The sequence below is a fragment of the Pteropus vampyrus genome, unplaced genomic scaffold (assembly GCF_000151845.1).
Source record: "Pteropus vampyrus isolate Shadow unplaced genomic scaffold, Pvam_2.0 Scaffold311, whole genome shotgun sequence".
Taxonomy (NCBI): Eukaryota; Metazoa; Chordata; class Mammalia; order Chiroptera; family Pteropodidae; genus Pteropus; species Pteropus vampyrus.
In genome coordinates, this window is record NW_011889092.1 from 1,457,887 (window position 1) to 1,477,822 (window position 19,936).

Genomic DNA, 19,936 nt, shown 5'->3' on the forward strand with positions numbered 1-19,936 from the left:
CATGGACCATGCCTCTACTAGGGCACAAACCCAGGACTTTCTGCATGTAAAGCAGACGTGCTAACTGCTACACTATGGAACCACGTCCTACTTTTTTTTTTTTATTTAAAAAATATTTGCCAAACTGCTTTTCAGAATAGTGGAACAAATTTTTGCTGTTACTCACTGCATACCAATTTTAACATATCCTAACAAGCAGTGGGTATTTTATATATTTTTGCTAATTTACTAAGTATAAATTGGTACCTCAGTGCAATTTTAATTTACTTTAACTATCAGAACTTACAGCAAAATCCCAGAATCTCTCCTGAACCTGACTCTGATACCTCCTATCCCTACATCCCATTTTATGAGGATGATAGCAGAAGTAGTAATCAGCCTCAAATGCCATAGAGATTTTTACATGTCCAGGAATTTTTCATGAGGGCTCTTCCTTCTGAGTTCCACAGAAGCACCGAGGGCCACAGGCCACTGCCCTAGCATTTTGAAAGTCAGATAAACTCCCACAGGCACAGCCTCTTCGTTGGCTCACCTGTCCATCCTGATGTTCAGTCACCAGTCCTTTATTAAGCTATGCCAGGCCCAGGGGACACCAAGCTGAACAAGGGGCCACAGTATTGTGGGCAAATCAATGCACTGCACTGTGGACTGATGGAAAGAGGCATTGGTGGTGCAGGGGTATGCCCCCAGCCCAACCTGAAGAATTTAGGGACAGCATGGTCTGCCTGGACAGGGGAAAACCAGGCTGAAGTTTGAAGACAAAATAGGGAAGGAGCCGGAGAAGGGAGGTCCTGGGAAAGCAGGACCAATCAGACCTCTCTTCTCCAGCACCACTCTCTCCCTGCTTTCCCTGACCCCTGTGTCAGTGCCCTCGAACTGCTCTTGAGATTTTGAGGAGCATGGGGCAAGGTCATAGGGGCTTCCATTCTGGGGGCCCCAGAAACCCAGAGGCAAGGGCAGAGTTTCTATCAGCTTGTCTCAATGCTGGCCCTGGGGGCTTTGGGAAGGAGCAGAGTGGGGGGCCTGGAAGCCCCAAGCAGGTAGTTAGTGGGCCCCGGGAAGAGAATCTGGAGCAGGCAGGGCAGAGGGGGCACTGGAGCCGGTTTCTGCATCTCTCAGTGCCTGGCCTGATGTGGCAGTGTCTGGCTATGGTTGTGAGGGTGGAGTGTGTATATTGTGGGGATCTGTGTAGGACTGTGGTGTAAGTAAGCTGCTTGCCCGCTCCCTGCCCATCTACCTTGTGGAAAGAGATGAGGCATTTCTATTGTTCTAAACATTGTTCCTTGTTCCTGTACACCCTGCCCTTTGGGGCTAGCAGGAAGGTGCTCCCCTCAGCAGAGCCTGAGAAGTCTGGGAAAGCTGCTGGGGCCTGGGGGTGGAGGAAGGGCAGCTGCTGCTGGGGCTTTATGTACAAGTCTCATTTAATCCTCACAGCTCCACTTGGAGGGGAGGATTATCCCTGTTTGACAGATGAAGATACTGGAACTCAGAGCTGAAGTCCTTTGCCCAAGCCAAGGCCACATAGTCAGAATGTGGCCTGAGCAGAGGCCTGTCTGACCCAGACAGCCCCTGGAACTACTGAGTAAACTGTGAGCCTTTGAGTCCCTGCTGGGTCTGGTGGCACAAAGCCATGGCTGAAAGCTTCGCAGAGGGGCTTCCATGTGCAGAGCTCCAGTGCTGGGTTTTGGGAAAGCTTAGTCCTGCCTTTGAGTCCAGTGGGGTCTGAGGATCGAGTCAGTAACCTTGTTCAGAGGAAGAATCTCTGAGCTTCGCCTCCCTGGTCAGCAAGCCCTCTGAATACAATGAGCATTGCATAATAACCATCAATAACTAAGATAGTCTCCATTTTCAAGTGTACATTCCTGCGTCGTGATAAAAGCATCAGAAAGTCCTGACACTTTGCTGTCAGGTACAATTAGGCTCTGGTTCTCCACCTCACCACTGTTAGCCATGTGGCCTTGGTCAATCATTGTAACTCTCTGGGCCCCACTTCCTGCATATGTAAAATGGGGATGCCTCTGACCATCAGAGTGTTGGGAGGGTAAGAGATGATTTCTGCATAAGATACAACTTGGTGCCCCTGACAATTGGCAGAGGGAGTATGACCTAAATTTCAGCTCCTGTAGAGTCCATGGCCCTGTCTCCTTAATGATTTGAGCACATGTTAATGGTTATTGAGGTTGTGGCTATTGTTTGACACTTTGATTTGATAGTTCTTAGGAGTGCTTTGTATGATTTGAATATGGTTCTGTTGGGAAAGGGTGATTTGCTTAACAGTTTATTCCTTTTACAAAAATGTTAAAATGCAACATAGAAGTTAGCACAACCTGAGGGAATGAACCCAACAGGCCCCCTTACCCTTCCTGGGGCCTCAGTTGACCTAGTGGTAACCTGAAGAGTAGTGGTAGAAGAAATCATCTCCTAGGCCCCTAGGACTTTGGGATAGTCACGTGTCCCACATATCCCATGAGCAGGGATATTGGAGACCTGCTGTGTGAGGTCTTAGAGTGAGGGCCAGACTTGGGTTGACATGTCTCAGTTTGCCTGTTCTTGCCCTGGCCTTTGGCCCTCATGGCTGTACCACAGCCCCATGGAGGTGACCTGACTTCTTTTCCCCTATCTCAGGTCTGCCATCTCCCTGGGTCCTGGAAGATACTGCTGCCACTCCCCACCTACTGCTTCCCTCCTCCCGTGGAGATCCCTCCTCCTCTAACCCTGAGCACAGGGAAGCCTCTAGAAGCACTGGCAAGGGGTAGGAGAGAGGAGAGGGCTAGAATGAGACACAGTTTGGACACTGGGCCCTGCTCTGTAGTATTTATTTAAGCCTCCAGGCTTTTGAACCCAAGAGTCCCTCTGCCTGAAATGCTGTCTCTCTCCTTGTAGCAGTTTTGCTCCTTCTCCTTTTAGGCTCCATCACCCTCTGCTCCCAGAGTTCCGTTGCCTCCACTCCCCCACCCCCAACTCTGCTCATTCTCTGCTGGGGTTTTGTGTCCTTGTCTGTCCTATCACACACTTGACAGGGCCTCTTTGGGGTAGTGCCCAGGTCTGGTTAGCCTCTGGATCCCTGGTGCGCACTTGCAGGTCTGGCACACAGCAGATTCCAGAAAGAAGTAAATGGATGGACGGAAGGGCAGGGCCAGGGGTGAGGCAAGAGAGGTGCCTTGGGCACAAAATACAAGGAAGCATATGCAAATGTGACCTAGTCCTGGCCTGTGGAAGGGTGAATGGCTGCTCGAGGAAGCCTGCTGGAGTAATAACAGCTACCGTTTTCTGGGGTAATAACAGGTACCGTTTTTTGAGTATTTGCTGTGTACCAGGCATATTATATACATTATCTCATTTAATGTAATCACAATATCGCCATGTGATAGGTACTATTGGTATCCCCATTTTTCATGTAAGAAAACAGACTCAGGAGAGTTAAATCCTGTGTCCTAGGGGAAGAACTTGGAATCTTAGACTGGCAGACTCAAAGCCTGTAGGAGTCTCCTCTGATGGCCTTCCTTGATTGTCCAGTCCCTTCTAACCATGGCTCTATGGGACTTGGGGTGCTGGGGAGCTGGTGCTGGGCTTAGTGGTTCTGGGAAATCTCAGTTCTTCATCTCTTGGAGTCTGGAGAGAGTGAAGTGCAGGGGTCACAGTCTGTAGTTTCTCTAGTAGCACTTGCTCCCTCTGGGCCTTAGTTTTCTCAGCTGTGAAATGACTGCATGTCAGGCTCTCTGCTACAACCAGGGTTTAAGGGCTTTGCAGCCTAGCATGGCTCCTTGGCTGAAGCAATCCTGGCACTGCCTCCCATTTAGTTCTAGTTTCCAGGGGGAGCTCCCAGGTATGCAGCCCAAGTGACTGACTTGCCCAGAGCCCAATAGATGTGGGTTCTGGTGATAGCACCGCCCACTAGATGCTCTCCAGTGACTCACCCCTACCCCCACTCGAGCCTCCCAAAGCCTCTTAGAATTACACCCTGATGATGTGGCGATGTGGCGGCTACCGCTTGGGACAAGAACAATACTGGGTGTAGTTTACCAGTCTTGGCGCAGCCGCACTGCCTCCTGGGGACTATGGAATTAGCCAGGCCGGGAGCCAGGTCCACTGCCATGGGGGACTGAGGACGCTCTTAGGATCGGCCACCCAGACTGCAGTTTTCTCACCTGCTGCGCCATAGCCAAGGTTCTTACCTTCCCAGCAATCTCCTCCTCACAGGGCTTCCTCCCCAAGAGTCTGCCATGAGCTGGGAAACCTTTGAAGTTTCTCTTTATCTTAAAGATAAAATGTTATGCATTTTATGCTGTGGTCTGTCTAGGGGCTCTGCGTGTTCCACCCACTGCCTGCTGTCTCAGAGGGAGGCCTTTGGTTCTTGGGCCAATGACCCTGATCCAGGAGGCCTGAGGGAGATTGAGCAGTGTCTGGGTACTGTGGGCCCCTTCTCAGTGTGCACCCAGCGGTGAGTGCAGCTGAGCCCTGGAGGCACTGAGGCTGGCTGAAGGGAAGAGGCATTCTCGGTTTGGACTCTACAGAACATAATCCTGTTGTCATTGCCTCTCCATACACTGCCAAGATAACACATTTGAGGACTTGCAAAGCCAAACCGGCTTCCCAGCTTGGATTTAGAGACATTCTGGATTCCTCGGTAGCCACATTTGAGTGACTACTTGATGGTTAGGAGTACAGGGAGATCTGGTTTTGAATCCCTGCTTGGCTCCTTTCTGGCTGACTGATTTGGCTGGTTCCTTACTCTCTTGAGCCTGTTTTCTATTTTGTAGCACAAGTGTGACACCAGCTCATAAGTTTGTGGTAAAGAGTATGTGTTGAATGTCTGGTGTAACACCCAGACTTCCATGTGGCTGCTGAATAGGTTGTCTGGATGCTCCTGACGATGCCAGATCTGGCCTCTGCCATCTTCTCCCATGCCTTTTCTCACCACCATGTTCCTACCACCACTTTGTTTAATCGTTCATTCACTCATGTTTTATTAGTCTCCTTCAATCTGATATAGTGAGTCTTTCCTTGACATTTACGACCTTGACACCTAGAGGCCAGTTATTTTGTATAAGTTCCTTATTTGGGGTTTGTCTGATTTTTCTTATGATTGGATTTAGATTATGCATCTTTCGTAGAAATATCACATAAGTGGTGCCTGTATTCTTTTCATTGCATTCTATCATGCAGCACCTAGTTGTTATTTGTCCCTTTACTAATGATGTTCACTTTGATCATTTGCTTAAGGTGGTACCTGCCAGGTTTTTCTACTATGAAGTTATGAATTTTCCCTTTGTAATTAATAAGTATTTGATGGGAACTTACTTTGAAATCATGTAAATACCCTATTCCCTATTAAACATTCAATTTATTTATTCATACCTGTATATACCTTGGTTTCCTATTTTATTCAGTGAATATAATCTGTTACTATCATTATTTCTTTTAAAACATGGGTTGTCCCAGCTATAGCCTGTAGTAGGTGGCCAACTGTCCTAGTTTGCTCAGGTTTGAGGAGTTTCTCAAGATGTGGACTTTCATTGCTAAAACTGGGAAAGCCTTGGGCAAACACTGATGAGTTGGTCACCAAACCACTGGGAGCCCTTCACGCTGGTTCCTGTGTCTGCTGGGCAAGGTCTCTAGCATTCTGTGGGTATGGCTTTAGTTTCTAGCACAGTAAGATATTCCAGGCTCATCATATACTTACTCTGTCCCAGCCTCAGAATCATGTGTTTTCTCCAAGAAGACCTGGAACCAGGACCTTTGAATATTAGGCTACACCACACCATGGGAAACTGGAGCAGATGGAACTGATTCGGCGCTGTACAGGCCACACTCTCGTCTGCCTCTGTGCCTATTCCCTGGCTGTTCTTTCTGACAGGGCCACTTGGCAGATACCTCCCTCCCAGACTGAGCTTCTCCATGAAGCCTGACTCCCCACCTACTCCATAGAGCTGACCTCCTCCTCTGTGCCCTCACTGGGCAGTTTAGAGTGGCTCCCCATTTTTAAGTAGGTCATCTCTCTTGACTGGAAGCCTCTCAAGATGAATCCAGGCCCTGGATTCATCTGTGACTCTTCTGTGCTTCACACAGGGCTGGAACTGGGGGCTGCTAAATGATTGGATCTAGTCATACCCCCTCATGGAACAGGAAAGCAAACAGAGAAGGAGGGTGACTTGTTCAGAGTCACACAAATCTTTGTAGGCTGGAGTTTATCCTTGAAATTTGGTATTCTTAATTCTAAAATGGGACTAATACTTCAGTGTTGTTGTAAGAATAAAATGCTGTAATGTGTATAAAGCACTTAGGATATTACTTGGCATGTGGTCATGAGTGCACCTCTTAGTATCTCTGGGGGACCTTTTTATTTAATTTTTTTCATTATTGCAGAAGCAGTACTATACATTTTAGAAAATTTGAACTACAGACAGCAAAAAGAAAACAAAAACATCATATTCTCATCATTTAGAGATCACCCCTGTTAGCACCTTAGTGATTGTATTTCCTGAGCTTTTTCTGTGCATATATTCCCCTCCACTGCAAATAAGACTATACCATGCCTTCCATTTTGTAATCTGCTTTTTTTTTCCCCCAGGCAGCAATCCCAACCATTTTATTTCAGTAAATTTTCAGCACATATAATACTCAGATCATATTCACATTTCTCCAGTTGTCCTAAATATGTCCTTTATAGCTGTTGTGTTCAAGCCAGTATGCAATCAAGGACTTCACTTTCTATCTAGTTGTTGTGTCCTATAAGTCTCTCAGTCTAGCCTAGTTCCTCATGACACTGATCTGTAGAAAAGATTGGATGAGTAACCCCTGCAGAATGTTTCACTATCTGGTTCTGTCTGGTTGAATTCTCATGATAATACTTAGCTTGTTCCTCTGTCCTCTGTATTTTCTGTAGAGTGAAGTATATACAGGGCTCTATGAGTTCACTGGTGCCTAGAAAATCCAATAGGTAGTGATGTGTCCTTCCTGTGGCCTCTCATTATGGTTAGTGATGCCAAAGCCTAACTGAAGATTAGGGGGAAGGCAATATGACCCCTCCCTCATATACTTGCATGTATCCTCTCTTTAGTAGAAAGTAATATGTGTGCTTCTCTTGGCACCATCTGAACATCCTGTTCTGGGAGACCTTTTTAAACTATGCAAGAAAATTTGTCCATTTGCTGAAGGGAAATTGATCCTGGGGTTTGGGCTCTCGGGTAAAAAAAAAATCACAGAACAAGGCTATGGACTGAATTTTATCTTACTGAGTGCAAATATAGCAAAACTTGGTTATGTTTTTACTCTCTTTCCAGACATGTGATCTGTGTTAAATCTCATCTCTGCTACTTACCAGCTGGGTGACCTTGAGCAAGTTACTTTACTTAACATCTCTGAGCCTCAAGTTCCTCCTTGGATTTCTTGTCTGGCAGAGTTGTTGTGAGAGTTAAAATTAAAGAAAGGTATCCTCGGCTCTTTTCTCCCCTAGATGGAAAGCTCTTTGAGGACAAGGCTAATAAATAGTAAGAAATCCAAAGATGTTTGTTGAATAAATAAAAGGCGGGGGGAGGACAAATGGTATGGCCAGGTGATAAGAACCATAGAGGAAAAAATCATCCGTTTAGACATTTGTTTGTTCATTCATGCTTTCATTTCATTTAACATGTACCGAATATAGGCTCTGTGTGAATCAACTGTGAGCATCTGACCATGAAGTTCAGGGGTCTGAGAGGGCACAGATATAGAGACTCAGTGTATGGGAGCTCAGAAGGGCTGGCCGGGTAATTCAGGAAGGCTTCCTGGAGGAGAAGACTGGGACGAATGGGGAGGTTTGGTAGGGGCTAAGATGAGGGAGCTAGTCTCTGGATACAGGGCTGCTGTCTCCCGGCACAGGTGGATTCTGGGAGGGCTAGACAGGGCATATGGCAAGCGATGAGCCCATGCTGGCTCTAAAGGTCACAGTTCCTCTCTGTACTTCTTCTACCCCCTTTGCCTGTCTGCCCTCCAGTCCCCTGGCCAGGGCTTCGAGCCCTGTGCGACCCTGACAACCCATGTGTCTGTCTGCAGTGCCGGATGGAGTGCCGCGATGTGCCAGCCGAGACACTCTACGATGTCCTACACGACATTGAATACCGAAAGAAGTGGGACAGCAACGTCATTGAGACTTTCGACATCGCCCGCTTAACAGTGAATGCTGACGTGGGCTATTACTCTTGTGAGCAGGCCCAAGCACACTATCCCAGCCTCCTCCAGGCCTGCACCAGGCCTCCAGCTGAGCCTCCTCCTTCCACCTTCCTTCCTTTTTGTTGTTCCCATGGCCATGCTGCTCAGATTCCTGAGTGCTGAGATATAGGGCCACCCTCCCTGACATCCCTATGTCTATTTTCAGTCCCTTGGGCAAATACACATATACTCAGAAACACATTTGCACTCTCATGTTCATGTATACACACTCCACACAAACACATGTGTACAACTCACAGCCATATGCCACATGCTCACAGTCATACATTTTCATGTACACACATCATAATAATACTGTTGTTTTCCCTTACACTTATATATGCAAACAGGCCAGGCCAGCAAGGTAAGGGCTGTGTGAGGTTGTGAGGAGCAGGGATGGCCAGAGACAGGAGGGGAGAGGGTTCTGCTCTGTCTCTTTCCTGGTTCCAGTTCTGGAACCATGTTCTGGTGTGGGGGTACCTGTTTGGATCAGGGAGAGCTGGCAGTTAACTAGGCATCTCTATGTTTCTGGCCTGTGCCACGCCCTCCCTTGCAGGATGGCAGGTCAGCAGTCTGGCTGAACTGTCCCTTGCCCTCTACAGGGAGGTGTCCAAAGCCCTTGAAGAACCGTGATGTCATCACCCTCCGCTCCTGGCTCCCCATGGGCACTGATTACATCATTATGAACTACTCAGTCAAACATCCTGTGAGTGAACCTGCCTTACCTGCTGGGTGGGCAGGAGAAGGTGGCAGGTAGGGCTGGGCCAATGGGCCCAGACCCCAGGGAGAGTCTCCTGGTTGCTATCATGACTTCCCTGTTACTTCAGGCCAGGCGTAAAATCCTCTAGCCCTCAGTTTCCTTCCTATATAGTGAGAATAAGGGCTCCTGTCTGTCTGCTGGTGCTCTCAAGCAGTTGAGAAGAAGGCAGTGTGGGCCGTCACTATGGGTGAGTGGGGGTGGGATGGGCTAATATTGGTTGGGCTCTGGCCTCCCTGAGGCTGGGCTGCCTTGATCTCCATGACAGGCAAGACAGGCAGGTATAGTTGGCCTGGGCAAGGATGAGAGGCGCGCGTGTGTGTGTGTGTGTGTGTGTGTGTGTGTGTGTACTCACAAAGACACCTCCTCTTGCATCCACCCTGAGTCTCACCTCCCTGTGCCTTCCATTCCCAGAAATACCCACCTCGGAAAGACTTGGTCCGAGCTGTGTCCATCCAGACGGGCTACCTCATCCAGAGCACGGGGCCCAAGAGCTGCGTCATCACTTACCTGGCCCAGGTGGACCCCAAAGGTGAGGGCTTGGCCCTGGCAGCCTATCATGGGATCCCTCCCTATACCACAGAGGGTGGGGCTTGATCTGCTTGGGATCCAGAAGGGCCTCTATTAGAAGGTGTTTTGTATTTTGGGGCATAGTCATCAAAAACATCATTTGAACCAAGGTTTATAATGATTTGAAAAGCAAAGGCCAAGGTGGTGCCACTGCTCCATGATGAAGCTTGGAGCTCTCTCTTTGGGTGCCCACACCCCTGTGCTCTGACTTGCTCCCAACTCACTGGCTGCTCCCATCCTTTCTTGCTGGCCATCCTGGAAACCTGAGTTTCCCAGGCCTCAGTCCCCTTTCTCTTGGGAGGGCTCAGCCACTCCCAAGGCTTCTATAGCTAACTGACCACATGTCTCTCTCTTTGCTGAGATCCAGATCCTCGTGACCACTGGCCTCCTGGACATGTCCCTCAGGTCTTTTAGGGCCTGAGACTTAGTGTGTTCAATGCTGAAGTTACCATCTCTCTTCCTAAGTTGCCCCTTCTCCTAAGTTTCCCCTCCAGTCATCCATGCCAAGAACCTGGGGGTCATCTGAGGCTCCCCCTCTTCTCAGCTTCCAAATCTAGTCACCAGTTCTTATTGATTCTACTTCCTAAATAGCTCCTGAATCTGTCATTTCTCTCCATACTCAGCCACCTTGTCTGTTCATACAGTTACCAGGAGGATTTTTCCAAAACACTTATTTCCTCATAACTCTTTTCTGCTTAGAATTCTTCCATGACTTTCTATTGCCCTCAAAGTGTAGTTTAAGCTGCCTCCTCAGGTTTCCCAGTCCTTCCTCACACCTTTTACATGTTCCCACCTCCCTGTCTAGGCATCTCTATCCCTCAGCCTTGAAACACCTCTCCTCCCTTACTCATTCCTCCAGGGCTGCATAAGATGTCACCTCCTCTATCCCTGATACCTAGAGGAGTTGCTGGCTCCCTGCTGTGTGCCCATCCCCCTCTAGCTGAGCACTTGGCACACTGTTGGGCCCCCCAGACAGTGAGTTCCTCTCTGGGTCCCCAGGGCTGGCCCAGGGTGGGTATCACTGAATGAATGTAGAGTGAGTGAATGAATGAATGAATGAATGAATGGAGGATGGGTAAACCCTGAACACCTTTGCCTGGGTATATTCTAAGCCCCACTGAGGGCCCTGGTCCAGGTTCAGGGCTCCCCAGCATCTCATTGAATGAATGTGTTGGGTGTTAGAGGAAGAGCAGACACTTTAGAATGAGACAGGATGGAGAACTAGTCTGTGGGTTCCAGATCAGGCCAGGCTAGGGTGCTCAGCCAAGAGGTCTATGTAGCAGCTAGGCTTCCTGGGACAGGGGCTTGGAAGGACAGGTAGAGGAGGGACTGAGCATTAGGGTCATTCACCATTGAGGGATTGGGTATGAGAAGGGATGTCAGTATGAATGAAAGGGAGGCAGTTGGTCAGGATTTCGACTCATATGTAGCCTGTGGTCACCTAGGATCCTGTGGTTTTCTTCCATGCAGCTCTCTGGGGCTCAGCGTGGGGGAGGGGCACAGACTTGAGCCTTAGGACCTTGGTCTGAAGTGGAAAGAGGGAGTGAGGATGATGCAGTCTTATAAGATTTGTCTCACGCCCTCCCCCTTGGAGAAGAGGGTGGCCTCCCTAGAAACCCCAGGCTGGAGGAAAGTGACTGGGTCCCTGAGGCAGCTTCTTCCCTTCTCTCCTCAATACCCTTCCCTACCCTCATAGGCTCCTTACCCAAGTGGGTGGTGAATAAATCTTCTCAGTTCCTGGCTCCCAAGGTGAGTGGCTTTGGGACTCTGGAGGTGTGGAGGCTGGCGAAGAGGGTTCTGGGTTGAGGGGGTGGAGTCGGGAGGCGGAGTTAGGGCCGAGGGGTGGAGTTATAAAACTGCTGCAAGGGTCAGGATGCTGGGAGCTGGGGGCAGAGTTGGTGGAGGGCGTGGGAGGGGAAAGAGACGAAGCAGTGAAGACTGTCTTGCGCCGATTCACCCCTGACTCGTCCGTACGGTGGGTCTACAGGCCATGAAGAAGATGTACAAGGCGTGCGTTAAGTACCCTGAATGGAAGCAGAAGCATCAGCCACACTTCAAGCCCTGGCTACACCCGGAGCAGAGCCCGTTGCCAAGCTTGGCGCTGTCAGAGCTGTCGGTGCAGCATGCGGACTCGCTGGAGAACATCGATGAGAGCTCGGTGGCAGAGAGCCGGGAGGAGCGCTTGGGAGGCGCGGGTGGCGAGGGCAGCGACGATGACACCTCGCTCACCTGAGCGCAAAATCACTACAGGGACCCAGACAAGACAGGGCGGAGCCCGGAGGTGGCGGGTCCTCCTGCGCTTTCTCCCCTCCCCCACCCCCGGAGCCTCGTGGAGACACTGGGCTTGAGCCCAGGTTGGCGCTGCAGCCTGGCTGGACACAGCCCTAATAAACAATCCCACAGCCTCAGCTGGTTAGTCGTTGTGCGTGCTTTCCACTTGCCCACAGCACAACCCTTGGTTACTTTGTTCTATGGTTCATTTTGTTAATTTTATCATTGATCGCCTGACCTTTGCTCCTTTAGGCATCCCCTCATCTCCCCATGTGTAGCTGCGAGGTGGGTTGTTACCCCTTTCTCTGTCTATGGTGTGTTCTGTTCCCTTTGTGTCTGTTCATTAGTTCACTCTTCATCCAACCACCTGTCCTTGTTGCTTGTTCATTCTGCCATTCTCTCCAGGCTATTAGGCTACATTTCACTTCTCTAAGAGAAGGAGCAGGTCTGGCCAGAGGTGCTAGATCAGGGGTCAGAGGGTTCTACTATGCGATCTTCAGTCTCATAGGGACTGGGGATCCGAAACGGGTGGAGAGGTCCCTGGGTCTCAGGCCACAGGGCTGTGGGCCTCAGAGCTGTGTTGAGGCAGCATGTTCTGGAGGAGGGAGGCTGGGGGTTGAGGTGTGGATCATTAGATTCTAGTGCAGTGGAGGGACCAGGCCCTGTAATTTTAGCCCTTTCCAAGTCATTTCAAAGACCTCAGGCCTGGGTTAATGGAAAGGGTGGGGCCCCTAGTCCCTTGTCCAGTGGTCAGATGCCAGTCCCCTTGTCCTGTGTTCCACCTAGCTGCTTTAAGGTCTAGAAGGATGCCTGGACCTCCCCTTTTCTCTGTGGCCCTCTGCTGTCTGAGAGACACCCCTGCTGTCAAGTTGAGAAGAGAGCCCTATACTCTGTCCTCTCCAGTGTTTTTATACTCCATATGAATTGGGGGCCAAGAAGTTCTGCCCAAGGTTTGGCCCTGTCCTCCCCTCCCAGAAAGCAACTTGCCTTAGCCTTGTCAGGAAGACACAGTAGTAGAGTCTTTCCTAGAGAAGCAGAGTAAAGGTCCAGTATGGGAGTGGGCTGGAGATTCTATAACTTGCCAAGATTTGGGTTCCAATCCCAAGTTTGCCCAATACTGGCTTTGTAATTTTGGGCAAGTCCCAGAACTTCTTAGATCTTCATTTCCTAATCCATAACCTGGGGGGATGATTTTTGCCTCAGTCAGTGGTATGAGAATTGAGGTAAAATGAGTATATTGCCTAGCACTGGGCCTGGCATATAGTAGGCGCTCAAATTAATGACTCCCAATCTCAGAGTAACCCTTCATGCCCCACCTTGGTGAGAGCTGTTCTTCCAGATATCTCCACAAGGTATTTAGAGAAATAGAAGCATAGAGAAATTGCCTGGGTGTCAGATCTCAAGCTACAGCCTCCAGTCAAGGGATCCTTTGGCGCCGTGACTGGGCAGGACTCTTCCCCACAACCCTGCCTCTAGGGAACGTGGCCCAAGGAGAGAAGTGGATTATCCTCGGACAATGGGGTGGAGGAGGACTTCCTGGAAGAGGAAGTCAGAGACCTTGGTCGTCCAGCTGCCCATGGCCTCTTAACCGCCCGCGGAGGGGGGCGGGGTCTGGGTCCCTGAAGGTGTATGGCTCATCCCTCTGGGGGCGGAGTCACCAGGAGAGGGGTGGCAAGAGGCAGGGAGACTCAGGAAGAGATGGAGACTCAGTGGCGGGGGTGGTGGGGGTAGACCCTGAGCCTCAGGAAACAGAGACGAACCTTCGAGCAGCGAGAGAGACAGGGTAGACACACAGATGGACCCGCCTGCAAGACGAGCGGGACCAGCGGACTCCAAGACCGCGACTGGGCGGGGCCAGGGAGGGGGCGGGGCCCTGCCCTTACCCCTGTCCCGCCCTGCCCTGCTTGGGGCGTCACGTGAGGCGGGCGGAAGCGCCCGGCGGGGTGGGCGCGCCGGACTCGAGGCTGCGACTTAGCTGCGGCGTTGTGAGTCTGAGAGTGTGCAGCGCCGGAACTCCGGCTCCCCGCGTGGAGTCTTCGCTCAGAACAGGTCAGTGCGGCCGCGGAGGCCTCCCAGGCAGGCGCCCCTTCGCCGCGCGTGGCCCGGGGTTTCCCCATTTCACAGAAGGGAACACTGAGGCCGCGCGGCGACTCTGCACCCGGCGCCTACTTCCGCGGGCGTTTCTTCTGGGTTGTGTTGTTTCTCCTACCGGTGGTGGGGATGCGAGTCGCCCCTTGAGGATGCGAGGTCGGGCTAGAGACGGTAGGGAGGAGGGCGAACCGGCGGGACAGAGTGCTTCTAGCCCTCAGCCCTTAGGCATGAAGGCTCTCGGAATCCAGAGCTAGCCCGCCTTCGGGCGCCTTTGCTCGGCTGTGAAAAGAAGGCTCCCACCTCCTTGACTGTGGTGACCCTTAGAGCTCTGCACATTGCTACGACCCTACGCCCTGGACCTGGGGCTCCAGTGACCTTGGGCAGACTACTTCCGGTCTCTGCACCTCAATTCTCCACCAGTAAATGGGAGCATGGCCTCCCAAGAGCCCCTACCTGGCCCATTTGCTGGAAAAAGAAGATGTGTCTTCATTGAATGGGGTCAAGCCGGGAGTAGATTGTTGGAATTGGAGAGAGCAGACTTGGAGTGCAGCCCGTGTGGTGCGGGGTGGCTGTTTGGTCCCCGATGGCCAGGACTGGTTTTTGGTTCTGAGAAACTCTTCTCAGTAGCCATCACATTATAGCTTCTGGCATATGCACCCCGCCTCCCCTAAAGCGCCTATCCTGGGAGCCTTATCTGATCCTCAGGCCTAGGGGGCGGGGCAGAGAGGTCTGCAGAGTCTGACAGGTATGTGGAAGTACTTAAGGAAGGATTGGAGTATGTACGAGCTAGGCACGGAGGTCCAGACAGAGGCACCCAAGATGCCTTTCCTCAGAGAGCAGAGAGTGCCCAGGCTAGAAGAGACCTCCCAGCAAGTTCATTACAGGGTAGAAGGAGCCCGGCAGAGTCAGGAATACAGGTGCAGACAGGCACTGAGATGGAATCAGGGACTGGGACTCTCGGAGGCCTAGGGAGGAAATGACTGGACTGGTCCTCAGCAGCTGTATGGCAATTCACAAGGATAAGAACACTCCAGAGAAGGGCATAGCTTGTGCAAAGGCAGGAACTTGCATGGCATATTTGAGGAATGTTGAAGAGATGGGTATGGCAAGAAGGGTCAGCAGGGGCACAGTGTAGAGAGATCTCATTCCTGTGTCTCATGGCTGGTTTGGGATTGTCCAGACCCTGGCCTGGGAACCCTGCCTCCCCATTCTAAGCTTGTTCTCTGGAGTAGAGCAAGAGAGGGTTGACCCAGGTAGAGTCTTGACAACTGGGGAAGTCGAAGTTGGCAGAGGCCACCAGGGGTCCAGATTGTCCCCAGGCTTCATTGGGGCATTCCCCACTCAGCCCCAGCCTCACCCCCGCCCTTCTTGAGTTCCAGCCATCCTTTCCCACACATCAAGCCTCAGTCCTTTGTACAGGATGCTTGTCTCTCCTGCTCCCAGAAGTTTTCTCCCATCCAGATCTCCTTGGTCCTTTGGAACTTCAGAGGTGGGCTGCTTATTGCTGCCTCCTGCTTAGCCTTTCAGCCCTGTGTAGTGGTACACCTTAGGAAAGACCTCCTTGGAGCTCTGTAGGGAAGGGGCCTGAAGAGCCGTGGGGATGGCTGGGACCTGGGGCAGTCCCTATGCTGCCACCAAACTGTATGTGACTCTGCAAGTCCCCGAACTTCTCAGTTCCTGACTCAGTTCCTCAGAGCCTCCATTTCTCCATCTGTAGGATGGGATGATAAGGCCCAGTCTCATGCTCCAAAAAGAGTCTGGTGTGGGGCAAGTACTGAGCCTGCCTAAGTCTAAATCCTTCCCCCACCAGTGAGTGTTTAAATGAAGAAAAAGGAGAACCTGGGGACAGGAGTCAATTCAGGGGGATGAGAGGCCTCTTAGAGGCCTAGGGCCTAGTGGTAGACTAGCCTAGTTCTAAGCCTAGGGCATTGGCTAGAAGAATGGAGTCCCTCCACTCTCTGGGGCCCTCTCCCCTCCCTACCCCACTCTCCCTTTGGCCAAGCTCAAAGCCAGCCGGCTGATGCCCAAACAAGCAGCCTCTGTTCCCAGGGTGGGGGAAGGGGAAGCAGGCCCTGGGCTCCAGGCCCTTCTGTTTAGCTTGTCCAGTACTGACCCTGGCCCCCCGCCCTTCTCTCTGGATCTTAACCCTTGGGAGCCTGGAGCTACTTGAGTGTTGGTACCCCTTGCCCACCAGCTGTCTGCTCCAGCCCACTTTAGGCTCCCAAAGGTTCTATTGCAGCAGGAGGGGATGCAGTAGGACATGAGTTAGAAATGGAAAAGGAAGGAGGGAAGGGAGGTAGGAGGGAGGTTGGAGCAGATAGTCAGAGATCACTTGGTATAGAACCTTTTTTTCACAGATGGGGAGACTGAGGCCAAGGGCCAAAGATTGGACCAGGATCACTCAGCGAGCCCTAGTGGGGGTAGGAATTACCCTGACTCTTATTAGTCTAGTCCATCTCAGGGAAAAGAGAGGGAAAGGAAGGGGGCACTTTGCTTGATTTGAGTACCTACAGTGTGACTGACACTAGACATTTTTTACTTTATTAATTTTACATCATTCCATAGACAAGGATCGCCCTCCAGTAACAGAAGAAACTCAGAAAGAGCTGGGTAATGACATCAGCCAGAACAATGTCAGCAAACATGCACATAGCACTGTTGCAGGCACTTTTATGTATGTTAACTGGTTTTGTCCTCCAAACAACCCTAGAAGTTAAGTACCATTCTGTAGCTAAGGATATTGAGGCACAGAAAGGTGAAGTCACTTGCCCAAGTTTACAGCAAATAAGCCGTAGAGGCAGGATCAGGACCCAGGCTTTTGTTTGCCTCTTTGGCCTGGTTTCCCCTCCCCCAGCCTGACCTCACCCTTGAGCTCAGTCCCCAGACTCACTCAGTGAGGGGCTTTCTCCTGGGTGGTAGCCAAGGCAGTCTCAAGCAGGGCGTGACCCCAGCCAAGTAGACCCATCCCTCCCTCAGGAGCAGAGTCTAGTCCCTTGGGTGGCCCCTCTTACTCCCTCCTCTGGTCTCAGTCAGGCTGTATGTATTCAACTTCTTCCATAGCCCTGAACAGAGGGGCGTTTCATGTTTCAGAAGGGGTTCTGCTGTAAGGGTTGCTTCCCCAAGGGTCTGAACAGCAGGAGGATATAGGCAGCCCTCAGAGATCACCTACAAGTACACTCCCCATAAAGCTCAGGGCTTGTCACTGACTCCTGAGTGCCCCTAGCCCTGATCAGAGAGGACGTCTTGTCTTCTTAACCCCATCCCATCAGACCCCCAGACAGGTACATTCCAACCAGGGCTCTGGGGAGGACAGTCCCATCCCAAAGAGACAGATGACCCCAGGTGTCAGGAATGGCCTGGGGGTGGGGAGCAGTGTATGATTGGTCTTTTGCATGGCCTTCCTGTGGAATTTCTCTGGCTTATCCTTTGGAACATAGTTCAGAAGGTAAAAGTCTGTCCCATAATCAGGATATCTGTTTCAGATTATTGGGACAATCAGAGCGGCTGGGAGGGAATGTAGAGTTAAGTGACCAATTTAATGACCAAATTATTATTTAATAGTAGTAATGCTAGTAGTGGTAGCTACTGTTTCTTGGAAGCTTACTCTGTGCTAGGCATTTAGCTAAGTATTTTATGTAAGATTTTATTTAATCCTCAAGAGTAGTCTTTTGGGGTAGGCACCATTCCTGTTTTAAAGATGAGAGAACTGAGGCCCAGAGAGATTGAGTGATTTGCTCAGGATCATCCATTCCTTAGAATAGCCAGGAGTCTGAATTTCTATTGCTTCACAGTGAGAACCTTGAATACTGGGAGACACTGTAGCCAGAGGCAATCCAAACCCTGTCCTACCCTGGAAACTCCCAGTTAGAGTGGCAGGCAGGGACTGGAGGGCCATCAGGTCAGATGGTATTGCTGGTGACCAGCTGTGAGGATGGGATGCCTGCAAGGGCATCCCGCTCCCAGACTGGACTGACTGCTGTCAAGTCTTGAGCTTGCTAGCATAAGCCATGCCTTAGGATGAGTACCTCCTGAGGTCCACTTACTGATCTTGTCCTGTCCTATCTGCTGTGGACTTTGGTGAGTAGAGCAGCTCTCCTAGACTCCATTTTGCTGATGAGGAAACAGGTCAGTAGAGAAGTTAAGTGACTTGAGGTCAGGGAAGGGAAGAGCTGAGACTGGCACCCAGGCAGGGGGCTCTGAAGCCTGTCCTCTCTGCTTGAGGCCTGGTCAGGGCCTCCTGGGCCTCTGACACCCTGAGGTTTCTTCAGACCCTGCCCACCTGCCTTGTCATAGGGCCTAAGTCTTTTTCCCTGACCAGACCAGAAACCTGATTCCTCTCAAGGTGCTTGAAATCAGGTACAGCTAGGTGTCAGTGATTAAATGAACAAACCTGGAAAACATGCATCTAGAGCTAAGAGGCCAAGAAGCAGAGACCAGCTGTGGTCAAGAGTGTGGTGCCCAGGACTGGAGGGGTCCAGAGGAGAATTCAGGAGTCAGAGAGCACTGCCTCCCATTTCCCGAGAGGGAAGGATGTGGCAAAATTTTCTACTCCTTATTATCTTTTTTGTTATGAAGGCAAAGATTGTGAGGTAAGGGGGAGGGGGAGGAGGATTGGGACCTCTCACAGCTACTCCTCTGTCCCCATTCTCAGGGCAGGAAGCCAGAGGCCATACCTGAAATCTCAGCTGCCCAGAGCCCTTGGGGGAGCCTAGCCTGGCCTCACCTTTTACTAGCTACGTCAGTGCGGGGGTGGGTCTTCCTCTAAAATAGGGGAGCAGTAGCAGGGCTGAGCTACCACTGTATATCGTCCCCCCAAATGCCTGAATATCCTCTGCCACCTTCCCTACCACTCCAGAGAGCACTGCCCTGCCACTGGGCATCCCTTTCTGTCCTCCTCTCCTTTCCACCAAAATGTGAGGGCCAGGGCTCTGCTTATAGTCAGGTACCTGTGGTCTGTCCCTGACCTCTGGCTCAGTGAGAGGCCTTGGGCTGGTCACTTATCTTCAGTGGACTCAGCTTCTTTGGAGCTTCAGAGAGGGAGCAGGAAGCAGCAATTCCTGGAACCTCCCAGGCCCACCAGCCCCAGCTATGGACAGGAACCAACCAAATAGTCCAGGTGAGGTGTGAGGCAGTTGGAGGTGGGAAGCTTCTTTGTCCCTGTCCACTCTCGCCCTCCCTCTTCCTGCATTGGGCAGCTGCAATTTCAGGATTCTGAGTCTGAGAGTCTAGGCATCGGAGATTCAAGGGTTCCAGGGTTTTATGTGCCTGCAATTCCCAGCTTCCAAATTTCTAAAATTCTAGGTTTCAAGAGCCTGCAAAGCCTCAAATTGGGCTGGGTGGACCCCGAGTTGAGAGCTAGGTAGACTATGCCACACTTTGGCTGGCTGGTGCCAGACAGATAAGGCCAGGCCTAGAGAGTTTCTCAGGGCTGCTTCAGGGTCCCTGGCCCAGCTGGCCTCCAGGCTCTTTGTGTGCTCTGCAACCATCACTCCAAGCATACATACCCAGCTGCTCTCTTTCAAGAAATCTGAGAACCAGACCTGCAAGGGACTAGGTGGTAGCAGAAGAGTTAGCCATCTTGATGGGGTGTAGGGAGGGGACAGACAGAGGCCAGGCCTCCTTCATTTGCTGGTAGTGGAGCTGTCCTCCTGGATACCAGAATGGGTTGAGGGGAACCCTTGGATGGCTGGTGGTTGGCTAGGTCACAGAGCAAGGTTTGGGCCACATTGCTGGGCAAAACAGATCCTCCTGGAGACAGCATGGGATGTGGTCTAGCAGGCTCAGGTCCAGACTTGGAGGGTCAGAGTGGTGAATGGAGAGACCTGGGACCCCGAGGGGAGGCACTGCCCCTCCTCGGAGGCAGGGAAGCTGGGCCTTGGTGCAAGCCTTCGAATATTCACAAGGCCTCCCCCAGCTCCTTCTGGTGCCTGCCTGGGCCTGTGGGCACAGCAGCTGCCCTCAAAGGGCCCTGGGCATAGAGTGGGAGCTGCCCCTGGGGAGGAGGCCTGTTTCCTCCCATGAAGGAAACTCTACCTTCTGGAAGACTTCCTGGCCGAG

The 19,936-nt window shown here is 51.3% G+C and overlaps 2 protein-coding genes across 8 annotated transcripts in view; both read left to right on the forward strand.

The window, feature by feature from the left end:
* The first annotated feature begins 7,469 nt into the window (after nucleotides 1-7,469).
* Nucleotides 7,470-11,925, forward strand: STARD10 (StAR related lipid transfer domain containing 10). Its single transcript, XM_011377403.2, has 6 exons — nucleotides 7,470-7,490; nucleotides 8,035-8,182; nucleotides 8,793-8,896; nucleotides 9,362-9,479; nucleotides 11,214-11,266; nucleotides 11,505-11,925. Exons 2-6 carry the CDS (start codon nucleotides 8,041-8,043, stop codon nucleotides 11,748-11,750), a joined length of 663 nt encoding a protein of 220 aa, XP_011375705.1. The 5' UTR covers nucleotides 7,470-7,490; nucleotides 8,035-8,040; the 3' UTR covers nucleotides 11,751-11,925.
* Nucleotides 11,926-13,473: 1,548 nt separating this feature from the next.
* Nucleotides 13,474-19,936, forward strand: part of ARAP1 (ArfGAP with RhoGAP domain, ankyrin repeat and PH domain 1) — a 61,759-nt gene continuing 55,296 nt past the window's right edge. For 3 of the 7 annotated variants that reach the window (XM_011377408.2, XM_023521647.1, XM_023521648.1), the window contains exon 1: nucleotides 13,475-13,837. The gene's annotated coding sequence lies outside the window, so the exon portion shown is untranslated. Of the gene's footprint in view, nucleotides 13,838-19,936 lie in introns of all 7 variants that reach the window. The other 4 variants (XM_023521650.1, XM_023521649.1, XM_011377404.2 and 1 more) reach the window with 2 other exon arrangements.

Excerpts from the sequence above, each read along its gene's own strand:
- STARD10 (XM_011377403.2), top strand. The coding sequence starts at position 8,041 with ATGGAGTGCCGCGATGTGCCAGCCGAGACACTCTACGATGTCCTACAC. Across the intron at positions 8,183-8,792 it reads TGACGTGGGCTATTACTCTT|GGAGGTGTCCAAAGCCCTTG; the intron begins GTGAGCAGGCCC and ends TGCCCTCTACAG. Across the intron at positions 9,480-11,213 it reads GGCCCAGGTGGACCCCAAAG|GCTCCTTACCCAAGTGGGTG; the intron begins GTGAGGGCTTGG and ends CTACCCTCATAG.